The sequence below is a fragment of the Molothrus ater genome, chromosome 25 (genome assembly GCF_012460135.2).
Source record: "Molothrus ater isolate BHLD 08-10-18 breed brown headed cowbird chromosome 25, BPBGC_Mater_1.1, whole genome shotgun sequence".
NCBI classification, from domain to species: Eukaryota; Metazoa; Chordata; class Aves; order Passeriformes; family Icteridae; genus Molothrus; species Molothrus ater.
Window position 1 is genome coordinate 4,690,985 of NC_050502.2, and position 23,428 is coordinate 4,714,412.

Consider the following 23,428-nt stretch of genomic DNA (forward strand, 5'->3'; position numbering starts at 1 on the left):
CAACCCTCAGGAAACCCCAGAGGGGAAGCCCCTGAGCCTCCCTGCAGCTGGAAAAGCTTTGCCAAAGCCCTGTGGTGTATCCAGGCGGGATCCCGAGGCTGTGAGGTGAGTCAGGACACCCAAATGACCCCTGGGGCCTGAAATGGGGCTGGAAAACTGCACTGGAATATCGGGAATTGGGAGGAGGTGTGGCCCAAGGGGATGGGGAACACCCTGGGCAGGGGGAGGTTGGTTCACCCCGCTCTTTTCCAGTTTCTTAGAACTTTTTATCACCAGAACTTCTTTATCGTGACACCCAAATGACCCTTGAGCCCTGAAAAAAGCCTTTGGAAAACTTCACTGGAATATTGGGAATGGCAGGGTGTGGCCCAAGGGGATGGGGAACGCCCTGGGCAGGGGGAGGCTGGGTGACCCCGCTCTTTCCCAGCACCCAGAGTGGTTTTTTAGATTTTTAGCAGTTCTTTATCACCGGAGCTCGCTCTCAGATGCGCTCACGGCTCTGTCACCTCCCGGGGGAAGGACACAAAGTGCCCCGAGCTTTGAGTCAAAATATTGACACAGGCTGAGCGCGCTGAGACCGAGATTAGGAGGGCACCGACAGCAGGGAAGGGCATTCCTCATCCTCCTCCTCCTCTTCCTCCTCCTCCCTCTGCAATGGGAATTTTCTGCTGGAAACAGGGTGGTGGTGACCAGCAAAGGCTGACCACGTCCTTCTGCTCTTTGCTGTCCCCTTTGCTCCCTGCAGGACCTGCCCAGACCCATCAGGAACCTCGTGGGGATTTCCCGAGCTTCCGAAGGATTCCCAGCATCCTTCCATGGCCAAAAGCTTGGATGGAAGCTGGAAGGCTCCTGCCCATTCCCAGAAGACCAGCAGCAGGAATTTCCACTTGCTGGAAGGGGTGTGTGTGACTGTGCCATTGTTTTCCGGAAAGCTGGAGCTGGGAGAAAAAAAATCCTTTAATTGGGTGATAACGGCGGCGTTTGGCTTTTGATCGGTGTCCCGTGTTTGGGCTGGGGGTCAGAGGGGCTGAGCGGGGTCAGGAGGGAAATCAGGGTGGGTGTGGGGGCATTGCCAGGGCCACAAACGGCTGGGGGATCGTGGTGCAAGGAGTGGTAAAAACCTGGTGCAAGGAGCTCCACGATCCCTGTGTCATCCCAGTCCAAAGGAATGCAGGATCCTGGTCCAAAGGGATATAGGATTATGGTCCAAAGGGATATAGGATTGTGGTCCAAAGGGATGCAGGATCCTGGGGCAAGGAGCTCCATGATCTCTCTGTGATCCCAGTTCAAAGGGATGTAGGATCGTGGTCCAAGGAGCTCCATGATCCCCCTGTGATCCCAATCCTAAGGGATGTAAATGTAGGATCGTGGTGCTAAGGGATGCAGGATCGTGGTGCAAGGAGCTCCACGATCCCTCGTGTTCCTGACAGAAAGGGATGCACCATCCTGGCTCACGGCACTGCACAACCCCAACACAGCGCTGCCTTCACCTCCCACCCCATCCCTCCTCTCCCGAGCCGTTTTTGGGGTGGAAACACCCACTTTAGAGGAAACAAAAAAAACCCAAAAAAACAAAAACAACAAAAAAAAAAAAAAACCAAAACATTTTTGGGGAGGCTCCCCCCCTTTTCAGGGCAGGAAAGCTCCAAGCCCGAACTCCGCCGTGGCCAGGCGGGGACTACAAGTCCCGGCAGGCGCGGACTGCAGCTCCCGGCGTGCCCGGGGCCGGGAGCGCAGCGAGGGCAGCGGAACGGGCCGCGCCGGGCCGGGCGGGCGCTGCTGCTGCCCTCCCTCGGCACGGGGCCGAGCCGGGCCGAGCCGAGCCCAACCGGGCCGGACTGCGCTGAGCCGAGCGGAGAGGCCCGACAGAACCGAGCCGAACCGAGTCGGGCCGAGGAACTCAACAGAACCGAGCCCAACCGGGCCGGGCCGAGCCGAGCCCAACCGGGCCGGACTGCGCCGAGCCGAGGAGCCCGACAGAACCGAGCCGGGACGAGCAGAGCCGAGTGGAGCCGAACTGAGCCGAGGAGTCGAATCGAGCGCAGCCGAACCGAGCCGAGTGGGGCCGAACTGAGCTGAGCTGAGCCCAGGAACCGAACCGAGCCGGGCCGAGCGCAGCCGAGCGAGTCCGAACAGATCCGAGCTGACCCGAGCGGGGCCGAACTGGGCTGAGCCGACCCGAGCGCAGCCGAGCGGGGCCGAACCGAGCCGAGGGGCCGAACCGAGCTGGGCCGAGCGCAGCCGAACGAGGCCGAGCAGAGCCGAGCGCAGCCGAACCACTTCGTTTCCTCGCCGTTCCCCACGGGTGAGTGGGGGGCCGGGGGTCCCGGGGGACGGGGGGGGCTCGGCAGCCGCGCAGCGGGGCTCCCTCGGCTTGGAGCCCACCTTGTGGGGGTGCTGGGGCGGTTTTGGGGTGCTCCCCCCTGTCCTGCGCCATCCCGGAGCGCTCTGAACTCGGAGTTGCTTTTTTCCCCCCTTATTTTGCTGTAAATAATCGCCCCCCCCCCTCGCCCCTGGGAGGCTCCAGCCTGGCTGCTGCGGGGCGCGGAGGTTTTGGGGGTCTCCAGCAGCTCGTCCCAAAACCCGGCGGTCCCGGGGGTCTGTGAGAGCCCCGGCAGTTCGGGGGGACCTGCCCGGGTCGCCTTTCCCATGGGCAACCCCCCCCGAACACGGTGCTGCACGCCTGGGGAAACTGAGGCACGGATGCTCCGGGACACCCGGAGGGTCCCCGGCACCCCCGGTTTGAGGGACGCAAAGTGGGGACTTCTCCCATTTAGAAAAAATGGGGAAATTGGGATACCTCGTGTCACACGGCTTTTAGGGGGGTCACCAAGAGGACACACAGCGTGTCCCCCCTTCCTGGGGAATTTGGGGGCGAATGGAGGGGGCTGCCCGGACCGATTAATTACATTCATGAATTAATTACGAGGCAGGAAAGGATTACGCAGCCCCGAGACTGCTTGGGGGCAGTCAGATGATGGGGGAAATTTCCTTAAAAAAGTAAAAACCAAAAAAAAAAAAAAAAAAAAACCAACCAAACCCTTAAAAAAAAAAAAAAAAGAAGAATAGAAACACGAAGAAAATCTGGTGGTTATTGTGCTGGTGTAAGATAAATAAATAAACCGGTGCGAGTCCGGGGAAAGCAGGGCTCGTTTCCAGGAATCCCGGCGTGTTCCCCCCCTTGGGGCACGGGGGGAGTTGGTGTTTTTTATATAACAGAGTCCGGCAGGCAGCGAAGGGAGCCTTTGGGGGGGTTATTTTTTCTTTCCCCCCCCCTTCTCTGTACTTCCCTGCCATGTTTGCTTGGCTTCATGCACGGCTGCTCCGAGCTGGGAATGGATGGGGCTGGTTTCTCCCAGCCTGCTCTGGCTCACCTGCTGCAGGAGGGTGGAAATCCCAAAGCTGGGGAAGGGTGGGAATTTGGGATTGGGGTGGCTGGGTTTGGGGGAAATACCCAGTTTTGGGGTAGCTGGATTTGGGGGGAACACCCAGATTTGGGGTGGCTGGGTTTGGAGGGAACACCCAGATTTGGGGTGGCTAGATTTGGGGGGAACACCCAGATTTGGTGCTGGTGGTGGGTCAGGCCAGCATGTGCTGAGGAACAGTGAGAATTTAGGATTGGAGTGGCTGGATTTGGGGGAAACACCCAGATTTGGGGTGGCTGGATTTGGGGGGAACACCCAGATTGAGGTGGCTGGGTTTGGAGGGAATACCCAAATTTGGGGTGGTGGTGGTGGGTCAGGGCAGCACGTGCTGAGGAGCAGTGGGAATTTGGGATTGGGGTGGCTGGATTTGGGGGAAATACCCAGATTTGGTGGCTGGGTTTGAGGGGAACACCCAGATTTGGTAGCTGGATTTGGGGGGAACACCCAGATTTGGGGTGGCTGGATTTGGGGGAAATACCCAGATTTGGTGGCTGGGTTTGAGGGGAACACCCAGATTTGGTAGCTGGATTTGGGGGGAACACCCAGATTTGGGGTGGCTGGATTTGGGGGAAATACCCAGATTTGGGGTGGCTGGATTTAGGGGAATATCCAGATTTGGGGTGGCTGGATTTGGGGGGAACACCCACATTTGGGGTGGCTGGATTTGGGGGGAACACCCAGATTGGGGTGGCTGGATTTGGGGGGAACACCCAGATTTGGGGTGGCTGGATTCGGGGGAAATACCCAGATTTGGGGTGGCTGGGTTTGGGGGGAACACCCAGATTTGGTGCTGGTGGTGGGTCAGGGCAGCACATGGAGGTGTTTTCCAAGGGATGCTGGGTTGGTTTCCTGCTGAATTCTGGGTTTATTTCCTGCTGAATCCTGGGTTCACTTCCCGAGGGATGCTGGCCCCGCGTGTTTGGTGTTTTCTGAGGGATCTGCCCACCCTTATCAGTAGGAAACTGCAAACTGTGCTGGGGTGGAGCTGCTGGATGGGGCCATCCAGCATCCGGGTGTTTGGGATGGAGCTGTGAGCCCAGCCAGGGATTTTAGATTTTATTGCTTTTTCCACACTGCACGTGTGTGTGTGTGTTCCTGGTCTGCCCTGCCCTGTTTTCCTGGAAATGCTGGAATGGGAATGGGAATGGGAAGAGCCCCTTGGGATGATGTGGGAGGGTCACCATTCCCATGGCTGAGCAGCCCAAAAACCAGGGACATGGGATTTGGGAGGGTGTCCCCTTCCAAAAATCCACAATGCTGAGGGTAAAAAACATCCTCGTTTCGTGGGGTGCTGGAATGGGGAGCTGGGGATCTGGTGTGATGGGACCTCACCCCTGGATTTGATGTTTCTCCCTCCTTTGCTGGGGTGTAGGTGGCAGGGATGGAGCTGCCACACCCCTGTCCCCTCTGTGGGGACAAAAATTCCCATCTGGAATTTTTTGGGGTGGTTTTAGAGGGCGCCTCAAGCTGGGTTTGCCTCAAGGGGAGCTCTTTTGTCAGTGCCCTGTGTGGGGTTATCCCATATCCCAGGCAAAGAGGGAGCAGACAGGGGTCAGGGGCAGGCAGATGTTGGAGGAAATTTCCTTTAAAAAAATTAAAAATTGAAAAAAAAAAGCAAAAAAAAAAAAAAGAGAATAGAAACACAAAGAAAATCTGGTCCGGGTGGTGTGGGGCTGGCAGTGCTGCCACATGTCCCGGTGGCAGCTCTGTGACAACTTCCCAGAGCCCTGTTTGTGCTGAGAGGGACCCCAGGGAGCCGGTGCTGGGTGTTTGACAGCCCCATAGAAGAGCAGAGGGTGCTCAGAGGTGCCAGGTGTGCTGTCACCTCCCTGTGGTGGCCTTCACCACCTCCATGAGCTTTCCCAAGCTGTGTGGAGGCTGCTGGGGTCACTCTGGTGGCTCTGTGGCCGTCGTCACCAGCTCTGTGACACTTTGGGGAGTGAAAGGGGGGGGATCTCTCCCTGGCCACGCTGGGATTTTGTGCTCATCTTCTTTTTCCTCTCTCTGGCACGTCCAGGAAGAGCCCCCATGGCTCTTCCCTCATCCCTCCCAAATTCCTGTGCCTCCTGCTGGCACCTGGCTGGTGCTTGGGGCAGGTGTTCTCTGTGGATTTCCCTGCACATCAGGGCTCCCCTGAAGTGGAATTCCCAGGAATTCCCAGGAATGTGCAAGTCCTGTGCTCCAGGACGAGCCCTGGGTGCTGCTCCTCACCTTCCTGAGAGGCTGAGAAAAGCAGGAATGGGGGATTCTCCATCTCTGGGGGGCCAGGGACAGTTCTGGGGGGGGTTTGTTGCTGCAGGAGCGTTGGGATGGGCACCGTGGGATGGTTTGGGTGGGATCACCTGGCTGGGCTCACCTGGGCAGGGCTCAAGGTGTCCCCAATGTCCCTACAGGCTGTGCCACCTTATCTTGAAAGCCTCTTCTAGGAGCCCTTCTCCCTACTTTGTCGGTGGTTTCTCCCCAGTTTTTAGGATAATTTCTCCCCAATTTCTAGGATGGTTTCTCTCCACTTTCTGGGATGGGCACCCTGGGATGGTTTGGGTGGGATCACCTGGGGAGGGCTCAAGGTGTCCCCAATGTCCCTACAGGTTGTGCCACTTTCTCTTGGAAGCCTCTTCTAGGAATTGCCCCCGGGGTTTTGTCACCTTTCCTCGGAGCGCTTTTGGCTCCAAACAAACTCCCCACACCCTGAGCTCTGCCTCCTTTGCTTAAATGGGTGCAAATTCCGGATAAACCTGAAATTCCCAGTGTGGGGATGGCCGGGGGGCGGGGGGTGGTTCTTGGAGCCTCGGGGACCAGCAGAGCTGGCTCCTGCCCAGGCTGTGCCCTCGGGATTTTGGGAATATTTTGGAGGAAAGGAGGAAGGGGCTGCACCCACCTGGCACAGATTGCTGCCAGATGAGGAAGGGGCAAAAATGGACAGGCAAAGGAGAAATCCCAGTTGGATTTAGGAGAGATTGCTGCCAGGTGAGGAGGGAGCAGGTTTGGCTGAACATTTTGGGCAAAACGGGGCAGGAAAAGGAGAAATCCCAGCTGGGTGAGGAAAAAAACCCTCCGAGCTCCTGCACTGCTCCAACCAGAGCAACGTGCCTGGGAGATTTCTGGGATTGGGAATATTTTGGAAGAAACGAGGAAGGGGCTTCACCCACCTGGCAGAGATTGCTGCCAGGTGAGGAAGGGGCAAAAATGGACAGGCAGAGGAGAAATCCCAGTTGGATTTTGCGGGGTGAGAATATTTTGGAGGAAACGAGGAAGGGGCTGCATCCACCTGGCACAGATGGCTGGGAGGGGGCAAAAATGGACAGGCAAGGGAGAAATCCCAGTTGGATTTAGGGGAGATTGCTGCCAGGTGAGGAGAGAGCAAAAATGGACAGGCAAAGGAGAAATCCCAGCTGGATTTTGGGGAGATTGCTGCCAGGTGAGGAGGGAGCAGGTTTGGCTGAACATTTTGGGCAAAACGGGGGAAGGAAAAGGAGAAATCCCAGCTGGGTGAGGAAAAAAACCCTCCGAGCTGCTGCACTGCTCCAACCAGAGCAACGTGCCCGGGCGAGGAGGCGCCGTGCCAGGCCAGGGGCTGGGCTGGCAGCAGGGGCTCCCCAGGGATCAGTTTGACCTTCAGGGAGCAGGAAAAGCTGCGGGCAGAGCCTGGCACCAAGGAGGGCACAGCACGAACCCCTCCAGAGCGGGTGAGGTGGGCACGGGAGGGGATGCCAGGGCTTGGGGGGGGGGGGGCACGGCATCCCCCAGGCTGGTTTGGGAGGGCAAGGCAGGGGCTGTCCCCGATTTGTTAATTTATTCCTGAGGCCTGGTTCCACGAGCTCTGCCTCCGCCGAGGCTCCGGGCTGGGTGCTGGGGGGCTGGACATGTGTATTTATAAATATTTATAAATATTACATGCTTGTGACAGCACGGGGCTGCGAGGGAGGGGTGGAGGCGGTGCTGGGAGCGCCTCTGGCACCGGCTGGGGGACAGGGGGACAGGGGGTGGCCGCTGTCACCTGGCGCTGGTGGCACCGGGAGCTTGGGGCGCCCGGAGCCGCCGGGCTGGTTTTGTTCGAGCATCGCCACTTTATGGGGTGGTTCGTCCCAGTTTCTGGGTGGTTTCTGCTCACTTTTTGGGGAGATTTCTCCTCACTTTTTGGGGTGGTTTCTCCCCACTTTCTGTGTGGTTTCTCCCCGCTTTCTGGGGTGGTTTCTCTCAATTTTCTGGGAAGATTTCTCCCCACTTTCTGTGTGGCTTCTCCCCACTTTCTAGGGTGGTTTCTCTCCACTTTATGGGGTGGATTCTCTCTACTTTATGGGATGGTTTCTCTCCACTTTTTGGGTGGTTTCTCTCCACTTTTTGGGTGGTTTCTCTCCACTTTTTGGGTGGTGTCTCCCCACTTTCTAGGGTGGTTTCTCTCCACTTTATGGGGTGGATTCTCTCTACTTTATGGGATGGTTTCTCTCCACTTTTTGGGTGGTTTCTCTCCACTTTCTGTGTGGTTTCTCTCCACTTTCTGGGATTATTTCTCTCCACTTTATGGGGTGGATTCTCTCCACTTTATGGGATGGTTTCTCTCCACTTTCTGGGATTATTTCTCCCCACTTTCTGTGTGGTTTCTCTCCACTTTCTGGGATTATTTCTCCCCACTTTACGGGTGGTTTCTCTCCATTTTCTGGGGTGATTCTCCCCCACTTTATGGAGTAGTTTCTCTCCACTTGGTGGGATAGTTTCTCCCCACTTTATGGGTGGTTTCTCCCCAGTTTTTAGGATGATTTCTCCACACTTTGTGGGATGTTTTCTCTTCCTTTTCTGGGATGATTTCTCCCCACCTTTTGTGATGATTTCTCTCCACTTTCTGGGATTATTTCTCCCCACTTTCTGGGGTGGTTTCTCCTCCACTTACTGTGTGGTTTCTCCCCCCTTTCTGGGGTGATTTCTTTTCCTTTTCTGGGCTGGTTTCTCTTTCTTTTCTGGGGTGATTTCTCTCCAGTTTTTAGGATTATTTCCCCCCCCCTTTCAGGGATGGTTTCTAGGGTTTTGGGGCGGGTGGCAGCGCTGTCCCAGCCCCCTGGAGCAGCGTCAGCCCTGCCAGTTCCCCTCATTGCCCATTTATGCGCTTATTTCCAAAGGCCAGCACCCAAACCGCCCGCAGTGACCCCGGGCCGGGCTTTTCCTTGAGGGCTGCGCTCCCAAATCTCCTTTTTCCCTCCTTTCCCGGGATGTGCAGCAGGACCTGGAGCCTCCCAAGGTCACCTCGGTCCCTTCCTCTGTCCTGATTAATCACCGTGCCCGGGGTGGTGCCTCGGCCCATCCTCCTGCCTGTTCACACCTTTATTTTTAATTGCTGCCCCGGAGGGGGGGCAGGGGCTGTGAATTCCCAGTGATGTTTCCATCAGGGCTTTTCTGCAGCTCCTGCCCAGCTCTGTTTGGAGGGTCTGGCCCCTCTTTTGGGGAGGTCCCTTTGCCTCTCCCTGTCCCCAAACCTGGCCAGGAGTTGCCAAACTCCCCCTGCCAAGCCCAGCTGGGTGATGCTCTGCAGCCATCCCTGAGCTGGGTGGGTTTTTTGGGGTTAAAAGAGGTGATTTTTGGCGTGGAGAGACACCAGAGCAAGGCTGTGTGTGTATTATTAACCCCTTAATGGCTGCCAAGCCCAGCTGGGCTCTCCTGCCCACACCTTGGCACCACCAAGGGGGTTTTTAATGGGGTTTTTTTAATTCAGTGGCACAAAGGACACAGCCCTGTGTGCCATCAGGGCCTGATGCTTCTCCCTCCACCACCTCCCTGACCCCTCCTGGGTGTGCCAGGCTTACCTGGCTCTTTGGGTCATGTTTTTTTTCCTGTGGGATCCCTCAGCCCTTTCCAGGGAACAGAGGGCAGGGAAAACATTTGGCCTCTGACCCAGCTCCTGTTAACAACGTCCAGCTCCACGTTGCTGACATGCCGGTGCTAAAAACAGTCCTGGTGACTCAGAGCCTCGGTGCTGCTGTCAACTGACCCCGGGCCGGCTCTGCCAAGCCCCTCCTCTGCCTGCTCCTCCTGCCTTCTGCAGGGCTGCGGGCTCGGGGTGTGGGGAAGGAGCCTCGGGATGGGGCTGGGATGGTCCCCAGGGGTCACAGGAACCCTGGCCCAAACAGCTCCTGGGGGGAAGGAGCCTCTGGATGGGGCTGGGATGGCTCCCAGGGATCTCAGGAACTCTACTCTTGGGTGGAAGGAGCCCCTGGATGGGGCTGGGATGGCTCCCAGGGATCCCACACAGCTCCTGGGATGGCTCCCAGGGATCCCAGGAGCTCTGCTCTTGGGTGGAAGGAGCCCCTGGATGGGGCTGGGATTGTTCCCAGGGATCCCACACAGCTCCTGGGATGGTTCCTGGGCTCACAGGAACTCTGCTCTTGGGTGGAAGGAGCTTCTGGATGGGGCTGGGTCTCTGAATGGGGCTGGGATGGTCCCCAGGGATCCCAGGAACTCTGATCCTGGGTGGAAGGAGCCCCTGGATGGGGCTGGGATGGCTCCCAGAACCCTGTCCCAAACAGGTCCTGGGTGGAAGGAACCTCTGGATGGTCCCCAGGGGTCCCACACAGCTCCTGGGATGGTTCCCAGGGCTGCCAGGAGCTCTGATCCTGGGTGGAAGGAGCCCCTGGATGGGGCTGGGATGGCGCCCAGGGGTCCCACACAGCTCCTGGGTGGGTGATGATCTCCCCATCCAGCATTGCTGCTCTCTGGGGTTGGAAATGGGGTTATTTTCCTGTTTCCCCCCCCCATCCCCATCCCCATCCCCGAGGCTGGATGGGATCTGTGGAGCCTCTGGCCAGGTTGGTGATGGATCAGGGGTTTCCAAGCACGGCCCTGCTGCCAGGTTTGTGTGAGGAATCCTCTCCTGAGCCCCTGTCCTGGAGCTGCCCACCCTGAGCATTGCCAGGGAGGATTCTGGCTGGGCCCTGGCCCTGGGGGTGCCCTGTCAGGCCATGAATCAGCCCCTGGTGGCCTTGCCAAGTGTGGCTGAGTGCCCCGAGGCTGCTCCCAGCTGGGCAGGGCCACCTGGCTCCAGCTGCACCCCTGGCCTGGCTCTGTCTGTACCTGGGGACGTGGTGCAGAGCACCTGGGGGTGTCCCCGGCACTGTCACACAGGTGTCCCTGTGCCACTGCCACCCTGGGGACAGCTGGGAGGGCTGCAGGGCCCCCAGGTGCTGCTGAGCTGTGTGCTCACAGTTCTGGGGGAGCTCAGAGCTCGGCTCATGCCACGGGCAGGGACACCAGGGTTGTTCCAAACCCTGTCCAGCCCGGCCCGGGGCAGCCACAGCTCCTCTGGGGATTCCAGCCCTGCTTCCCCACCCTCCCAGGGAACAATTCCTTCCCCAGATCCCATCCCTCCCTGCCCTCTGGCAGTTTGAAACCATTCTCCCTTGTCCTGGCACTCCCGGGCCCTTTTCTCTCTCCATCTTTCCTGCTAGCTCCCCAAATTTTGCCTTTTCCAGCCTCTTTTCCCCCCATAATCCAGGTGCTTGCTCTGCCCCCACCCTGGGCACATGGGGGCTGAGGGATCCCTGCGGTGCCACATCCCCTGCAGTGACAAGGGACAGCTTTTGTCCCTCTGCAATGTACAGAGGTGTCCCTGGCACACGCCCAGCCCTGTCCCCTGTCCCCTGTGGCAGTGGCTGCATCAATTTTTCCACGCTTTTTCTCAGCCCTGTTGCTCGCTCCTGGGCTGCAGTGACAAAAAACAAACCAAAAAACAAACAAGCAGCTTTGGAGAGGGTTTTTTTTTTTTTTTTGTAACTTCCCCTCCTGCACCCCATGTGGCTGCTGAAAATGAGGAACTGGGGCTGGCCTGGGGTGAGGGGGAGCTGTGACCTGCTGGGCCTGGACTGGGAGGGTCCCCAAACCCCTCAGTGACCTGCAGGGTCCCCAAACCCCTCAGTGACCTGCAGAGTCCCCAAACCCCTCAGTGACCTGCAGGGTCCCCAAACCCCTCAGTGACCTGCAGGGTCCCCAATCCCCTCAGTGACCTGCAGGGTCCCCAAACCCCTCAGTGACCTGCTGGCACCTTCAGGGTCCCCAGTCCCCTCTGTTCTGCACCCAGGTAACCCCAGCCTCGTTGTCCCCTGTCCCAGCAGGGTGACAGCAGAGCCCGTCCCCAGGCTGGGGCACACACGGGGTGGTTTTGTGGGTGTGTGACAAGGTGACAGCTTGGTGACATTCAGAACAAAACCTGGGGCCCTGGTGCTCCCTCCCTGCCACCCCTGGCTTTGAAAATCAACAGCGAGGAAGGAAAGAAGGAGGGAAGGAAGGAAGGGAAGGCTGGGCTGGCCCGTGGTGAGCAGCAAAGCTGTTTTCACTTCTTTCTTCTCCTTTTCCCTCAGTCCCCAGCCCAGCTGGGCTCTGGGTGGGTGGGTGATGGTCCCTGCCCTGTCCCCCTGCTGTCCCCCTGCTGTCCCCTCTCCCTCCTGGAGCTGCTCATTGATTTTTCCACTCCTAAACGGCCCCGATCGAGCGGGAAATCAAACCCAGCAGGGGCCTGGTGCAGTGGCTTTGGGGGGTTCTCATCACCCAGAGGGTGGCAGGAGGTGTGTGCCAGGCACCCGGTGCCACCTCAGAGCCACCTCAGTGCCACCTCCCCCGGCAGGGTAACGCGATCCCTGCGGCTAAATCTGGAAAATGCCCCCGGGGGGGGCAGCTCAGGTTTCTCAGCCACACCTGGGCCTGGGGACACTGCAGGTGCTGTGTCCCCCTTCAGGTGGCACCGCCAGCCCGAGCAGTGGCTCTGCCACCGGCCACCGGGGCTGCGGGGCAGCGCCCGATGTCCCCTCCTGCACCGAGCAGTGGCTGCTGAGCAGCCGCCCCGGTGTCACCGCCCCCGTGTCACCCCCCCCGTGTCACCCCCCCCGTGTCACCGCCCCCGTGTCACCGCCCCCGTGTCACCCCCCCCCCCGTGTCACCGCCCCCGTGTCACCCCCCCGTGTCACCCCCCCGTGTCACCCCCCCGTGTCACCCCCCCCGTGTCACCCCCCCCCCGTGTCACCCCCCCGTGTCACCCCCCCCCGTGTCACCCCCGTGTCACCGCTGCAGGGCCGGGGGACAGCTCGGGGCTCTGTCACCTCCTGGAGCAGCTCTGGGGATCCTCCAGCTGGAGCCACCCCCCCCAGTGCCAGGGGGACACTTGCTGATATCACAGCCCCGGAGGGAGAGCATGGAAGGGCCAGGAATAACCTGGAATAACCAGGAATCACCAGGAATAAATAACCAGGAATCACCAGAAATAATCAGAAATAACCAGAAATAAATAACCAGAAATAAATAACCAGGAATAACCAGAAATAACCAGAAATAACCAAGAATAACCAGGAATAACCAGAAATAACCAGGAATAAATAACCAGGAATCACCAGAAATAATCAGAAATAACCAGAAATAAATAACCAGAAATAAATAACCAGAAATAAATAACCAGGAATAACCAGAAATAACCAGGAATAAATAACCAGGAATCACCAGAAATAACCAGAAATAACCAGAAATAAACAACCAGAAAGAAATAACCAGAAATATCCAGAAATAACCAGAAATAACCAAGAATAACCAGAAATGAACAGAAATAACCAGGAATAACCAGAAATAACCAGAAATAAACAACCAGAAATAAATAACCAGAAATATCCAGAAATAACCAGAAATAACCAAAAATAACCAGGAATAACCAGAAATAACCAGAAATAAATAACCAGAAATATCCAGAAATAACGAGAAATAACCAAGAATAACCAGAAATAACCAGGAATAACCAGAAATAAACAACCAGAAAAAAATAACCAGAAATATCCAGAAATAACCAAGAATAACCAGAAATAACCAAGAATAACCAGAAATAACCAAGAATAACCAGAAATATCCAGAAATAACCAGAAATATCCAGAAATAGCCAGAAATAACCAGGAATAACCAGAAATAACCAAGAATAACCAGAAATATCCAGAAATGACCAGGAATAACCAGAAATAACCAGGAATAATCAGGAATATCCAGGAATAGCGGAGCTGCTGAGCAGCACAGGGACGTTTGGAAGAGAGATGCATTCCCTGGGGCTGCAGCCTGGTCAGCCCCTGTCCCGCCTTCCTCCCGACTGGAGAAGTGGAGTTGGGCTGTGGAGAGGGGCTGGGATCATCCAGATTTTCCCTCCCTTTCAACCCCTCCATCACATCCCCTTCCCGACTGCTCCATCTCCCGCTCCAGTGGTGCCTCCCTGTGCAAAAATCAGGGAAACCTCTCCTGACTTTTCCATCTCCCCACCCTTGCTCTCTCTCTCTCTCCAGCCTCTCCAGCTTTTTCAAAGGGTTCCCAACTGCCCTCAAAAGGGGTAAGAAAAGCTGGAAAATTGATTCTTGTGGGTGTCGCAGCCTCCAGGGACGAGGCTGGCTGAGGCTCTCCCAGTATGGACCAGTCTGGGGCTCCCACTGGTGGCTCTGGCTCAGTGGGAGAAGCACTGGGTGCCCTCCCAGGAATAACAAGATGGAGCTGCCGTTTCCATGGGCTCCCGTGGCTGTCCCTGTGGGCCAGGGGAGGGTGGGATGTGTCCCCAGGGTGGGCCCCATGTCCCCATCCTGTCCCTCCTGCAGGGCTGACTCAGAGTGAAAGCAGAAGCTGCTCAGCATTTTGGGGGCTGGGGAGGGGGGGGGAAGCCAAGCAGAACCAAAGGGGTTATTTTAAACCTGACCCTATTTCCCCCTTCTTCTCACCAAACCAAGCCCTGGCCACCCTTCCCCATCCTCATCCTCATCTTCTGCAGCTCCTCTTGGCAGTTTTTGACTCTCCCAGCCCTGTTTTCTGTAAGGGGGCAGCTGGGGGGACCTGCACCAGGGCCAGCAGGGCTCAGTGGGTGCTGTGGGTGGCTTCCCGTGACACCCACGAGTGCCAGCCCTTCTTGAGAAAAGCCTCTCTCCCTTCCCTTCATGTTTGGGGTTTTACATCCCCCGTGGGCATCCCCTCTGGGCATCCCCCCTCAATCCAGCCTTGGTTTGGGGTTGTACATCCCCCGTGGGTTTTCCTCTTAATTCTTGCCTTAGGGTTGTCCATCCCTGGTGGGTTTCCCCCTCAATCCAGCCTTGTTTTAGGGTTGTACATCCCCTGTGGATTTCCCCTTTAACTCAGCCCTGGTTTGGGGTTGTACATCCCCCGTGGGTCCGTGGGTTTCCCTCTTAATTCTTAGTTTGGGGTTGTCCATCTCTGGTGGGTTCCCCCCTTAATCCAGCGTTGGTTTGGGGTTGTACATCCCTCGTGGGTTTCCCCCTTAACTCAGCCTTGTTCCATCCTCTCTGGGGTCTTTTCCAGGCTTCTGTTTCTCACCCCAGCGCCCCCCCTGTGCCCTCCTCCAGGTCTGTTCCCACATCCCCCTTCACGAAGCTCCAGTGGCTCGCTGTCCCCGGCTCTGGGCTCCCATCCCCCTCGGGCCAGGCCACCATGGCTGATTAATTCCCCTCCCCTGGCTGCTCAATAGCTGCTCTCGAGCTGTGTCATCCTCCGAGGCGCTGCCTTGATTTCATTTCCCCTCCGGGTAACGCATAGCACCGGCTCGCTGTGGCTGTCACCACCGAGGCCCTTCCATCTCTGAACTTGCATTTAAACAGCAAAACCCTGCAGATTTCTCTGCTTTCCCCTCGCAGCTTTTCCCTCTGCCTGCCGTGCTCCGCTTCCCTGCCATGCTGCAGCAGCATCTCCTGCATCCCAGCGATGCTGCTGCAGCATCTCCTGCATCCCAGCGATGCTGCTGCAGCATCTCCTGCATCCCAGCCCTGCCGGGGTGGCCGGGGGTGGCTCCTGGAGCCCTGGCAGGCATCCCCCAGCCTCCAGAGCCACCATCCCCTTTGTCCCGGGGAACAAGGGCCGCTCTGTGCCGGGCGGGCGGTGCTGTGGTCCCCCTTGTCCCCGCGCTCGCGTGCACAGAGCACAGAGCCCGCCTTGTCCCGAGCCGGGCTTTGCCCGCTCCTGCCCCCGGCTCCTGGCACCCTCCGGCCTTTTCTTGCTGCTCTGCCCTCACTTTCTCTTTCCCTTTCGCTGCCGGGCTCACTCTGGGCTCTGCCGTGTTTGGGAGGTGGCTCCGGGGTGAGTGCGGGGTCCTGGCTGCTCCATCGCGGTTCCCTTCCTGCCAGAGCCTAAATTCCTCCCTCTCCTTGTCCATCCCAGCTCTGGCCACCCTTCCCCATCCCCATCCTCATCCTCGGCAGTTTCCCTTCTCTAGAGATTCCTGGGGGTGCTTTTGATTTCCTCAGCCTGGTTTTCTGTAAGGACACAGCTGGGGGGGGGGGGGGGGGTCTCACAGCCAGGCCGGGTGCTGGCACCAGGTCCTCAGCCAGCCCTGGGATGCTCCTCCTGGTTTAATCACAAGCCAGAGTGGATGTCTCTCTGTGCCTCAGTTTCCCCGCTGTGCCAGGCTGCCGGTGTCCTCCTGGCAGGCTGTGGGTGATGTGCTGTGCCCTCCTGGCAGGGTGACCTCTGTGCCAGAGTGGGCGCTCTGGGATATCTCTGTGCCTCAGTTTCCCCGCTGTGCCAGGCTGTGGGTGATGTGCCGTGTCCTCCTGGCAGGCTGTGGGTGACGTGCTGTGCCCTTCTGCTAGGGTGACCTCTGTGCCAGAGTGGGTGCTCTGGGATATCTCTGTGTGTCTCAGTTTCCCCGCTGTGCCAGGCTGTCGGTGCCCTCCTGGCAGGCTGTGGGTGACGTTCCGTGCCCTCCTGGCAGAGTGAGCTCTGTGCCAGAGTGGGTGCTCTGGGATGTCTCTCCGAGCCAGAGTGGGTGCTCTGGGATGTCTCTCCGTGCCTCAGTTTCCCCGCTGTGCCAGGCTGTGGGTGACGTTCCGTGCCCTCCTGGCAGGCTGTGGGTGACGTTCCGTGCCCTCCTGGCAGGCTGTGGGTGACGTTCTGTGCCCTCCTGGCAGGGTGACCTGTGTGCCAGGCGGGTTGGTGGCCTGCACCCCCCAGCGCCACCATGGCGTCGCGCATCGGGCTGCGGATGGAGCTGATGAAGCAGCAGGCGCAGCAGGAAGCCGAGCGGGAGCGGGTGCAGCAGCAGATGATGATGAGCTACATGCAGCAGCAGCGCATGCCCGTGGCCTCCAGCCCTGCCATCAACACCCCCGTCCACTTCCAGTCCCCACCGCCCGTGCCCGGAGAGGTGCTCAAGGTACCGTGGTGTCCCCTCCGTGCGGTGGTGGCGGTCACAGGGGTCCCAGGGTGAGGGAAGAGATGAGGATCTTGAGTCCGTGTTTCAGAAGGCTGATTTATTATTTTATTAGATATATTACATTACATTACATTACATTACGTTACATTACATTACAGTATAGTATAGTATATTTACTATATATTATATATTATATAGTATTATATATTGTATATTATATGATATTATGTTATATTATATCACATTACATTATATAATATCATACCATATAATATAATATGTTATATTATATTATATTGTTATATTATATTATATTATATTATATTATATTATATTATATTATATTTATTATAAGAAAATTATATACTAAAACTATACTAAAAGAATAGAAGAGAGGATTTTCATCAGCAAGGAAAGGAGTGGAATGATAATAAAATCTTGTGACTAACCAGAGACTCCAAGACAGCCGGGCTGTGATTGGCCATTAATTGAAAACAACCACATGAGACCAATCAAAGATGGACCTGTTGCATCCCACAGCAGCAGATAACCATTGTTTCCATTTTGTTCCTGACGCCTCTCAATTTCTCAGGAGAAAAGATCCTAAGGAAAGGATTTTTCATAAAATGTGTCTGGCACACCTCCACCTGGGTCCCTGATGGGTTCTGTCCCCCCCCTTGCAGGTCCAGTCCTACCTGGAGAACCCCACCACCTACCACCTGCAGAAGTCTCGGGACAAGAAGGTGCAGGCTTATCTCTCTGAGACCTACGGGAACAAATTTGCTGCCCACGTCAGCCCCGCCAGCCACTCTCCCAAGCCACCCCCGGCCGCGTCCCCCGGCGTCCGGCCCGGCCACGTCCTGTCCTCCTCGGCAGGCAACAGCGCTCCCAACAGCCCCATGGCCATGCTCAACATCGGCTCCAACCCCGAGAGGGAGGTGAGCACCTGTCCCCTGCTCTGGAAATTCTCCAGAAATGGCAGAAATCCATTTTGGTTTAGGTGAGATGTACATCTTTGAGTTAAAAGTGTGTGGTTTGAAAATGGAGCTGTTTGGTCTGGCTGCCTGTTCTTGTGAAAAGTCTGTGCTGAGAGAAACTGCTTCAGCCAAAAGGCAGAAATAAGGGTGAAGAGACAGAGAGACAGAGGCTGCTACAAGAGCAGGTCAACCTGACCAAAGAATTCTTTCTAATAAAGAAGAATTAGCGGCAAATGTCACATGAAATCAGTAAAAATATGCACGAACCTGTTGTGAAATGGCACGCATGTGTATTTGAGAGGGGGATAAAAAAGGATCTGGAGTTCCCAGAGGTGCACAGGCCTTTTAAAGAGAGTGATCTCCACATGCTCCAGCACTGTTACAAACATACAACTTTCAACATACAGCTTTACAACTTCCACAAAGTTGTAGAGTTTGTTTGCTTTCCCCGGGCTGCTGGGGAAACTCGGGGTGTTGGGAATGGCAGAGGAGCCCACGGTCACTTGTCCTTCTCCCTTTTCAGTTTGATGAGGTCATCGATGACATCATGCGCCTGGATGATGTTTTGGGCTACATGAACCCTGAAGTCCACATGCCCAACACGGTGAGTGGGGGGTGACAGGGAGGGGCTGGGCCTGGGGGTGTCACAGCCCTGCCCTTGCAGGTACAGAGGTGGCACAGAGGGGACCTTCTGCCATGTCCCCACAGCGGTGCCTTGGTGGCAGCCCCAGCCAGCCTTGTCCTTGGAGACTGCAACACCCACAAGAATAAAATTTTCAGCTTTTTTCCCCTTGAGGGCAGTTGGGAACCCTTTGAAAAAGCAGGAGAGGTGGGAGAGAGGGTGGGGAGATAGAGCCAGGAGAGGTTTCCCTGCCAGGAGCTTCCCCAGAGCAGCACCAGGGGCAGATCCATGTGGCAGCTGGTGCCTCCCAGTGGGATCCATCCTGCCCAGCCCTTCCCAGCTGTGATTCACCTGCCCTATTTTAGATGTTGGCCATGGGAGGGGATCAGCTGTGCCCTTTCAAGTCCTGTTTTCTTTTCTGCTCTGGTGAAAGCTGCTTTAAGGACCTGGGAGGACAATTCCAGCTGCCCAGCTGGGTGTGATCACGGTGGCCAGCCCTGCATGGAGCTAACCCAGCTGTCCCTCTGCTTTGCAGCTGCCCATGTCCAGCAGCCACATGAATGTCTACAGTGGGGACCCTCAGGTGACAGCGTCACTCGTTGGTGTCACCAGCAGCTCCTGCCCCGCCGAGCTCACCCAGAAGAGAGAACTCACAGGTACGTCCTGGCCCCAGAGCAAGGCACCAAAATGGGGCTGCCCTGTCCCCAGGGGGGTACAGGGACCCCAGTGCCAGCCCAGCTGCAGCTTTGTCCCCTCTGGGTGACACCCCGGGTCTCTTGCAGATGCCGAGAGCCGAGCCCTGGCCAAGGAGCGCCAGAAGAAAGACAATCACAACCTGAGTGAGTTCAGCTCTGCCTTTCCCCATCACTCTTCATCCTCATTCCTCTGAGCTGGGGCCCCTTCCCATCCCAGCTGACCCTCAGGAGAGCCCCCTGAGCCCCTCCTTGCTGGCTGTGCACAGTGGGGTACAGGGGACACCTGGGGGAGATCAGGTTGGTTGGGAACCCTTTGAAAAAGCTGGAGAGGTGGGAGAGAGGGATGGTGAGGGAGCAAGGGTGGAGAGATGGGAGAGCCAGGAGAGATTTCCCTGCCAGGAGCTTCCCCAGAGCAGCACCAGGGGCAGCAGATCCATGTGGCAGCTGGTGCCTCCCAGTGGGATCCATCCTGCCCAGCCCTTCCCAGATGTGAACCCTGTGCCCGTGCTCACAGGGGCCTCAGGCTGAGGGGAGAGACGAGGATCTGACTCCATGTTTCAGGAGGCTTGATTTATTATTTTATGATCTATATTACATTAAAACTATACTAAAAGAATAGAAGAAAGGATTTCATCACAAGGCTGGCTAAGAATAGAATAAGAAGGAATGATAACAAGGGTTTGTAGCTTGGACTCTCTGTCTGAGCCAGCTGGGCTGTGATTGGCCATTAATTAGAAACAACCACATGAGACCAATCCCAGATGCACCTGTTGCATTCCACAGCAGCAGACAATCAATGTTTACATTTTGTTCCTGAGGCCTCTCAACTTCTCAGGAGGAAAAATCCAAAGGAAAGGATTTTCCATAAAAGATGTCTGCGACAAACCCAGAGGGAGGATCAGAGCTGCTGGGCCAGGCATGGAGCAGGGTTGGCTCCTGAGCTTCCTCATCCTGGGCTCCCCAGTTCCTTTGGAGCACAGCAGAGGGATGTGGGACATGAGGGACAGGAAGGACACGTGGGAGGGACACAGAGCCTTCCCTGCTTGCTGCCTGCTCACCTCCATCCCTCTCCTCTCACCCACAGTCGAGAGGAGGCGAAGGTTCAACATCAACGACCGCATCAAGGAGCTGGGAATGCTGATCCCCAAAGCCAATGATCTGTAGGTATCCACGGCTCCTGCAGGATTCTGGTGGTGTTTGCAGGGGTCTTAGGATGAGAGAAGAGATGAGAATGTTGACTCCATGTTTCAGAAGGCTGATTTATTATTTTATTAGATATATTATATTAAAACTATGCTAAAAGTTGTGGGGTCACCTGTGAGGACACTGGAGGGCACAGTTTGTGAGATGTGCACCGAGCATGACACAGAACCCCAGAATCACTGAGAAAAGATTAAATCCAGCCTGTCCCCAATCCCCCACTGAGCACTGAGTGCCACATCCAGGTGACACCTGCAGGGATGGGCACTCCAAACCTGCCTGGGCAGCCCCTTCCAAAGCCTGACCACCCTTTCCATGAGGAAATGTGGTGCTGTTTGCAGGGGCCTTACCATGAGGGAAGAGATGAGAATGTTGACTCCATGTTTTAGAAGGCTTGATTTGTTATTTTATGATATGTATTCTATTAAAACTATACTAAAAGAATAGTAGAAAGGATTTCATCAGAAGGCTGGCTAAGAATAGAAAAAGAATTATAACAAAAGGCTTGTGACTGACCAGTGTCCGAGCCAGCTGGGCTGTGATTGGCCATTAATTAGAAACAACCACATGAGCCCAATCCCAGATGCACCTGTTGCATTGCACAGCAGCAGATAACCATTGGTTACATTTTGTTCCTGAGGCCTCTCAGCTTCTCAGGAGAAAAAAAATCCTAAAGAAAAGCTTTTTCATAAAATATCATGGCTACACAGGGTTGGGGTCACCGAGGGCTTTTTGGGTGGAGGAGAGGGGAGTGGCCGCACTGCTGGCAGCCAGGCCCATCCCTTTTTCCATGCTGGGTGACAGGGACGTGCGCTGGAACAAAGGGACAATCCTGAAGGCGTCTGTGGACTACATCAAGAGGATGCAGAAGGACCTGCAGAGGTCCCGGGACCTGGAGAACCACTCCCGGCGCCTGGAGATGGCCAACAAGCAGCTGCTGCTCCGCATCCAGGTGAGCTCCCCTGGGCTCTGCCCCTCCTCAGCCCCACCAGCCCCTCACTCCTGCCCCACCCAGGGTGTGGCCAGGGTGTCCCCTGTGACCATGGTCACAGGGGTCTTGGGATGAGGGAGGATGAGGATCGGACTCTGTGTTTCAGAAGGCTGATTTATTATTTTATTAGGTATATTATATTAAAACTATACGAAAAGTTGTGGGGTCACCTGTGAGGACACTGGAGGGCACAGTTTGTGAGATGTGCATCGAGCATGAGAAGAGGCAGCTGCTGTTCCTCTGGGGAATCCAGTGGAGAAGCTGTGCTGGTGTCTCAAAAACCTCTGGATTATATCTGAGTAGGAATGCTTGGCTCCTCCCTCTGGGCTCACATCTCCCAATGGGATGCTGTAGCTCTTATCAGCCATGCAGGGACATTCAATGGCTGTTATCAGCACAGGTCCCCTCCTGAGGGAGGTGTGATTGTGGTCACTCAAAGAGAGAGATAAGGCAAACTGCCCACTTGACAAAGGTAATCTGCCCTACAGATGGCAATGGAATACATCCTGCATTGCAATCTTCAATAGCTTCTCACCTCTGTGCGGTGTCACCCCCTTGAACGCCCCTCTGTGTCCCCTTGGCAGGAGCTGGAGATGCAGGCGCGTGTCCATGGGCTGCCCACCTCCTCGCCCTCGGGCGTCAACGTGGCCGAGCTGGCTCAGCAAGTGGTCAAGCAAGAAGCCAGCGGGGACGAGGGGACCCTGGAGCCACTGCTGCCACCCCCAGAGGCCGAATCCCAGCCTCAGCCAGCGCTGCCCGTGCCCCCTCAGTCCCCCTATCACCAGCTGGACTTTACCCACAACCTGAGCTTCGATGATGGCTCCTTCCCGGACAGCCTGGAGCCCGGCCACAGCTCCTCCTTCCCATCCCTATCCAAGAAGGAGCTGGACTTGATGCTGATGCAGGACACGATGCTGCCCCTGGCCTCTGACCCCTTGTTCTCAGCCATGTCCCCCGAGGCCTCCAAGGCCAGCAGCCGCCGCAGCAGCTTCAGCATGGAGGACGCAGACATGCTGTGATGGGGGAGCTGCCAGGGCAGGGATTGCAGCACAGCTTTGGGTGGGCAAGTCCCAGGAGCCTCCTGGCAGGAGGAGCCCGTCCCACCACACACTTGGATCTTCCCAGGAGTTCCTTTGTCTATGCAAGGAGGGCTCGGGTGCCACCGAGTCTGTCACAGCTTCTTTTGGCCAGGAGGAGGAGGAGGAGGAGGAGGAGGAGGAGGAGGAGGAGGAGGAGGAGGAGGATGGACCTTCCTGGCTTGGCCTGACTGCAGATTCCACAGCCTGGCAGCGACACCTGGGCTGCTTTGCCTTTCAGCTGAAGCCTCCTGGCCTCACCCCCTTCCCCGGGGTGGTGCCTGGGAGCCTGGAGCCCCCAGGGTGGTGCCGTGAGCTTTGTGTCCTGTTTGGTGTCTCCTCACCCTGCTCTGGGATCCTTCATCCCCACCGAGTCCTCCCCAGCCCCTGGATGCTTCCCAGTCCACCCAGTTCCTCCTTGCTGGGAGCACTCACTGCCTCTGGGCTCCCAGCAGGGTGACAAGGTGTTAATTAATTAGAGTGTGTTTATTAATACAGCACCACTGGGGGTGTTGTCTGCAGGTGGGTGTTGAAGCTTCCAGAACACCTGGAATGGGGGGGAGGTTGATGCTCCAGCAACCCCCTGTTGTCACCCCCAGCACCCCAAAACCTCAGGACGAGGCTGCCAGGTGGCCCTGAGTGTCCTGGAGGTGTCCCCACCCAGTGTCTGTGCCCTGTGCCACCCCCAGCTCTGTCCTGGCAGGATAAAAGGCTTTTCCTGGGAGGATAAAAGGGTTTTCCTGGGAGGATAAAAGGGTTTTCCACTTCTTTTTTTTGGGAGGTACTTCTTGAAAGTCCTGCTCCACGTGGGCAGGAAGCTCCAGGCTGTGAGCAGGGAATGGTTTATGCCAGCTGCCAAACCCGAGCTGGGAATTCAGGGGTTCTTTCTCCTCCCAGTGTCACCAGTTTGTTCCACAGCTCTGAACTGGGGAGCTGCTCTGGGCTCTGCCTCAGGTCCTGACTTCCCAATCCAGCTGGGAGGGAGCTGGGAAGGGCAGGGGAAGGCTGGAAAACCCTCCAGGGTTTCTTGAGGGAGAGGAGAGGGAAGCTGGAGAGGAGAGGAGACCCCTTGGGGATGGTCCCCCCTGGGTCGCTCTGTGTCCCCATCCTGGAGCTGGGTGACCTGGGGGGTCACAGGGGTGACCTGGGGATCACAGGGATGTCCTGGGGGGGGGGGGGGGTCACAGGGGTGTCCTGGGGGATCACAGGGATGTCCTGGGGGGGGGGGGGGGGGGGGTCACAGGGATGTCCTGGGGGAACACAGGGATGTCCTGGGGGATCACAGGGATGTC

General features: G+C 56.7%; 1 protein-coding gene across 2 annotated transcripts; it reads left to right on the top strand.

The window, feature by feature from the left end:
• Positions 1-1,762: 1,762 nt before the first annotated feature.
• On the top strand, positions 1,763-22,271 carry TFEB (transcription factor EB). 2 transcript variants are annotated; one of them, XM_036398538.2, is made up of 9 exons: positions 1,763-2,305; positions 16,331-16,575; positions 17,259-17,513; positions 18,076-18,156; positions 18,710-18,830; positions 18,957-19,013; positions 19,954-20,029; positions 20,874-21,021; positions 21,645-22,271. In XM_036398538.2, the coding sequence occupies exons 2-9, from the start codon at positions 16,381-16,383 to the stop codon at positions 22,077-22,079; spliced, it is 1,368 nt and encodes a 455-aa protein (XP_036254431.1). In that variant the 5' UTR covers positions 1,763-2,305; positions 16,331-16,380; the 3' UTR covers positions 22,080-22,271. The 2 variants fall into 2 exon arrangements, with proteins under 2 accessions (XP_036254431.1, XP_036254432.1); XM_036398539.2 differs by lacking the exon at positions 1,763-2,305 and adding an exon at positions 3,399-3,412.
• The last annotated feature ends 1,157 nt before the right edge of the window (positions 22,272-23,428 follow it).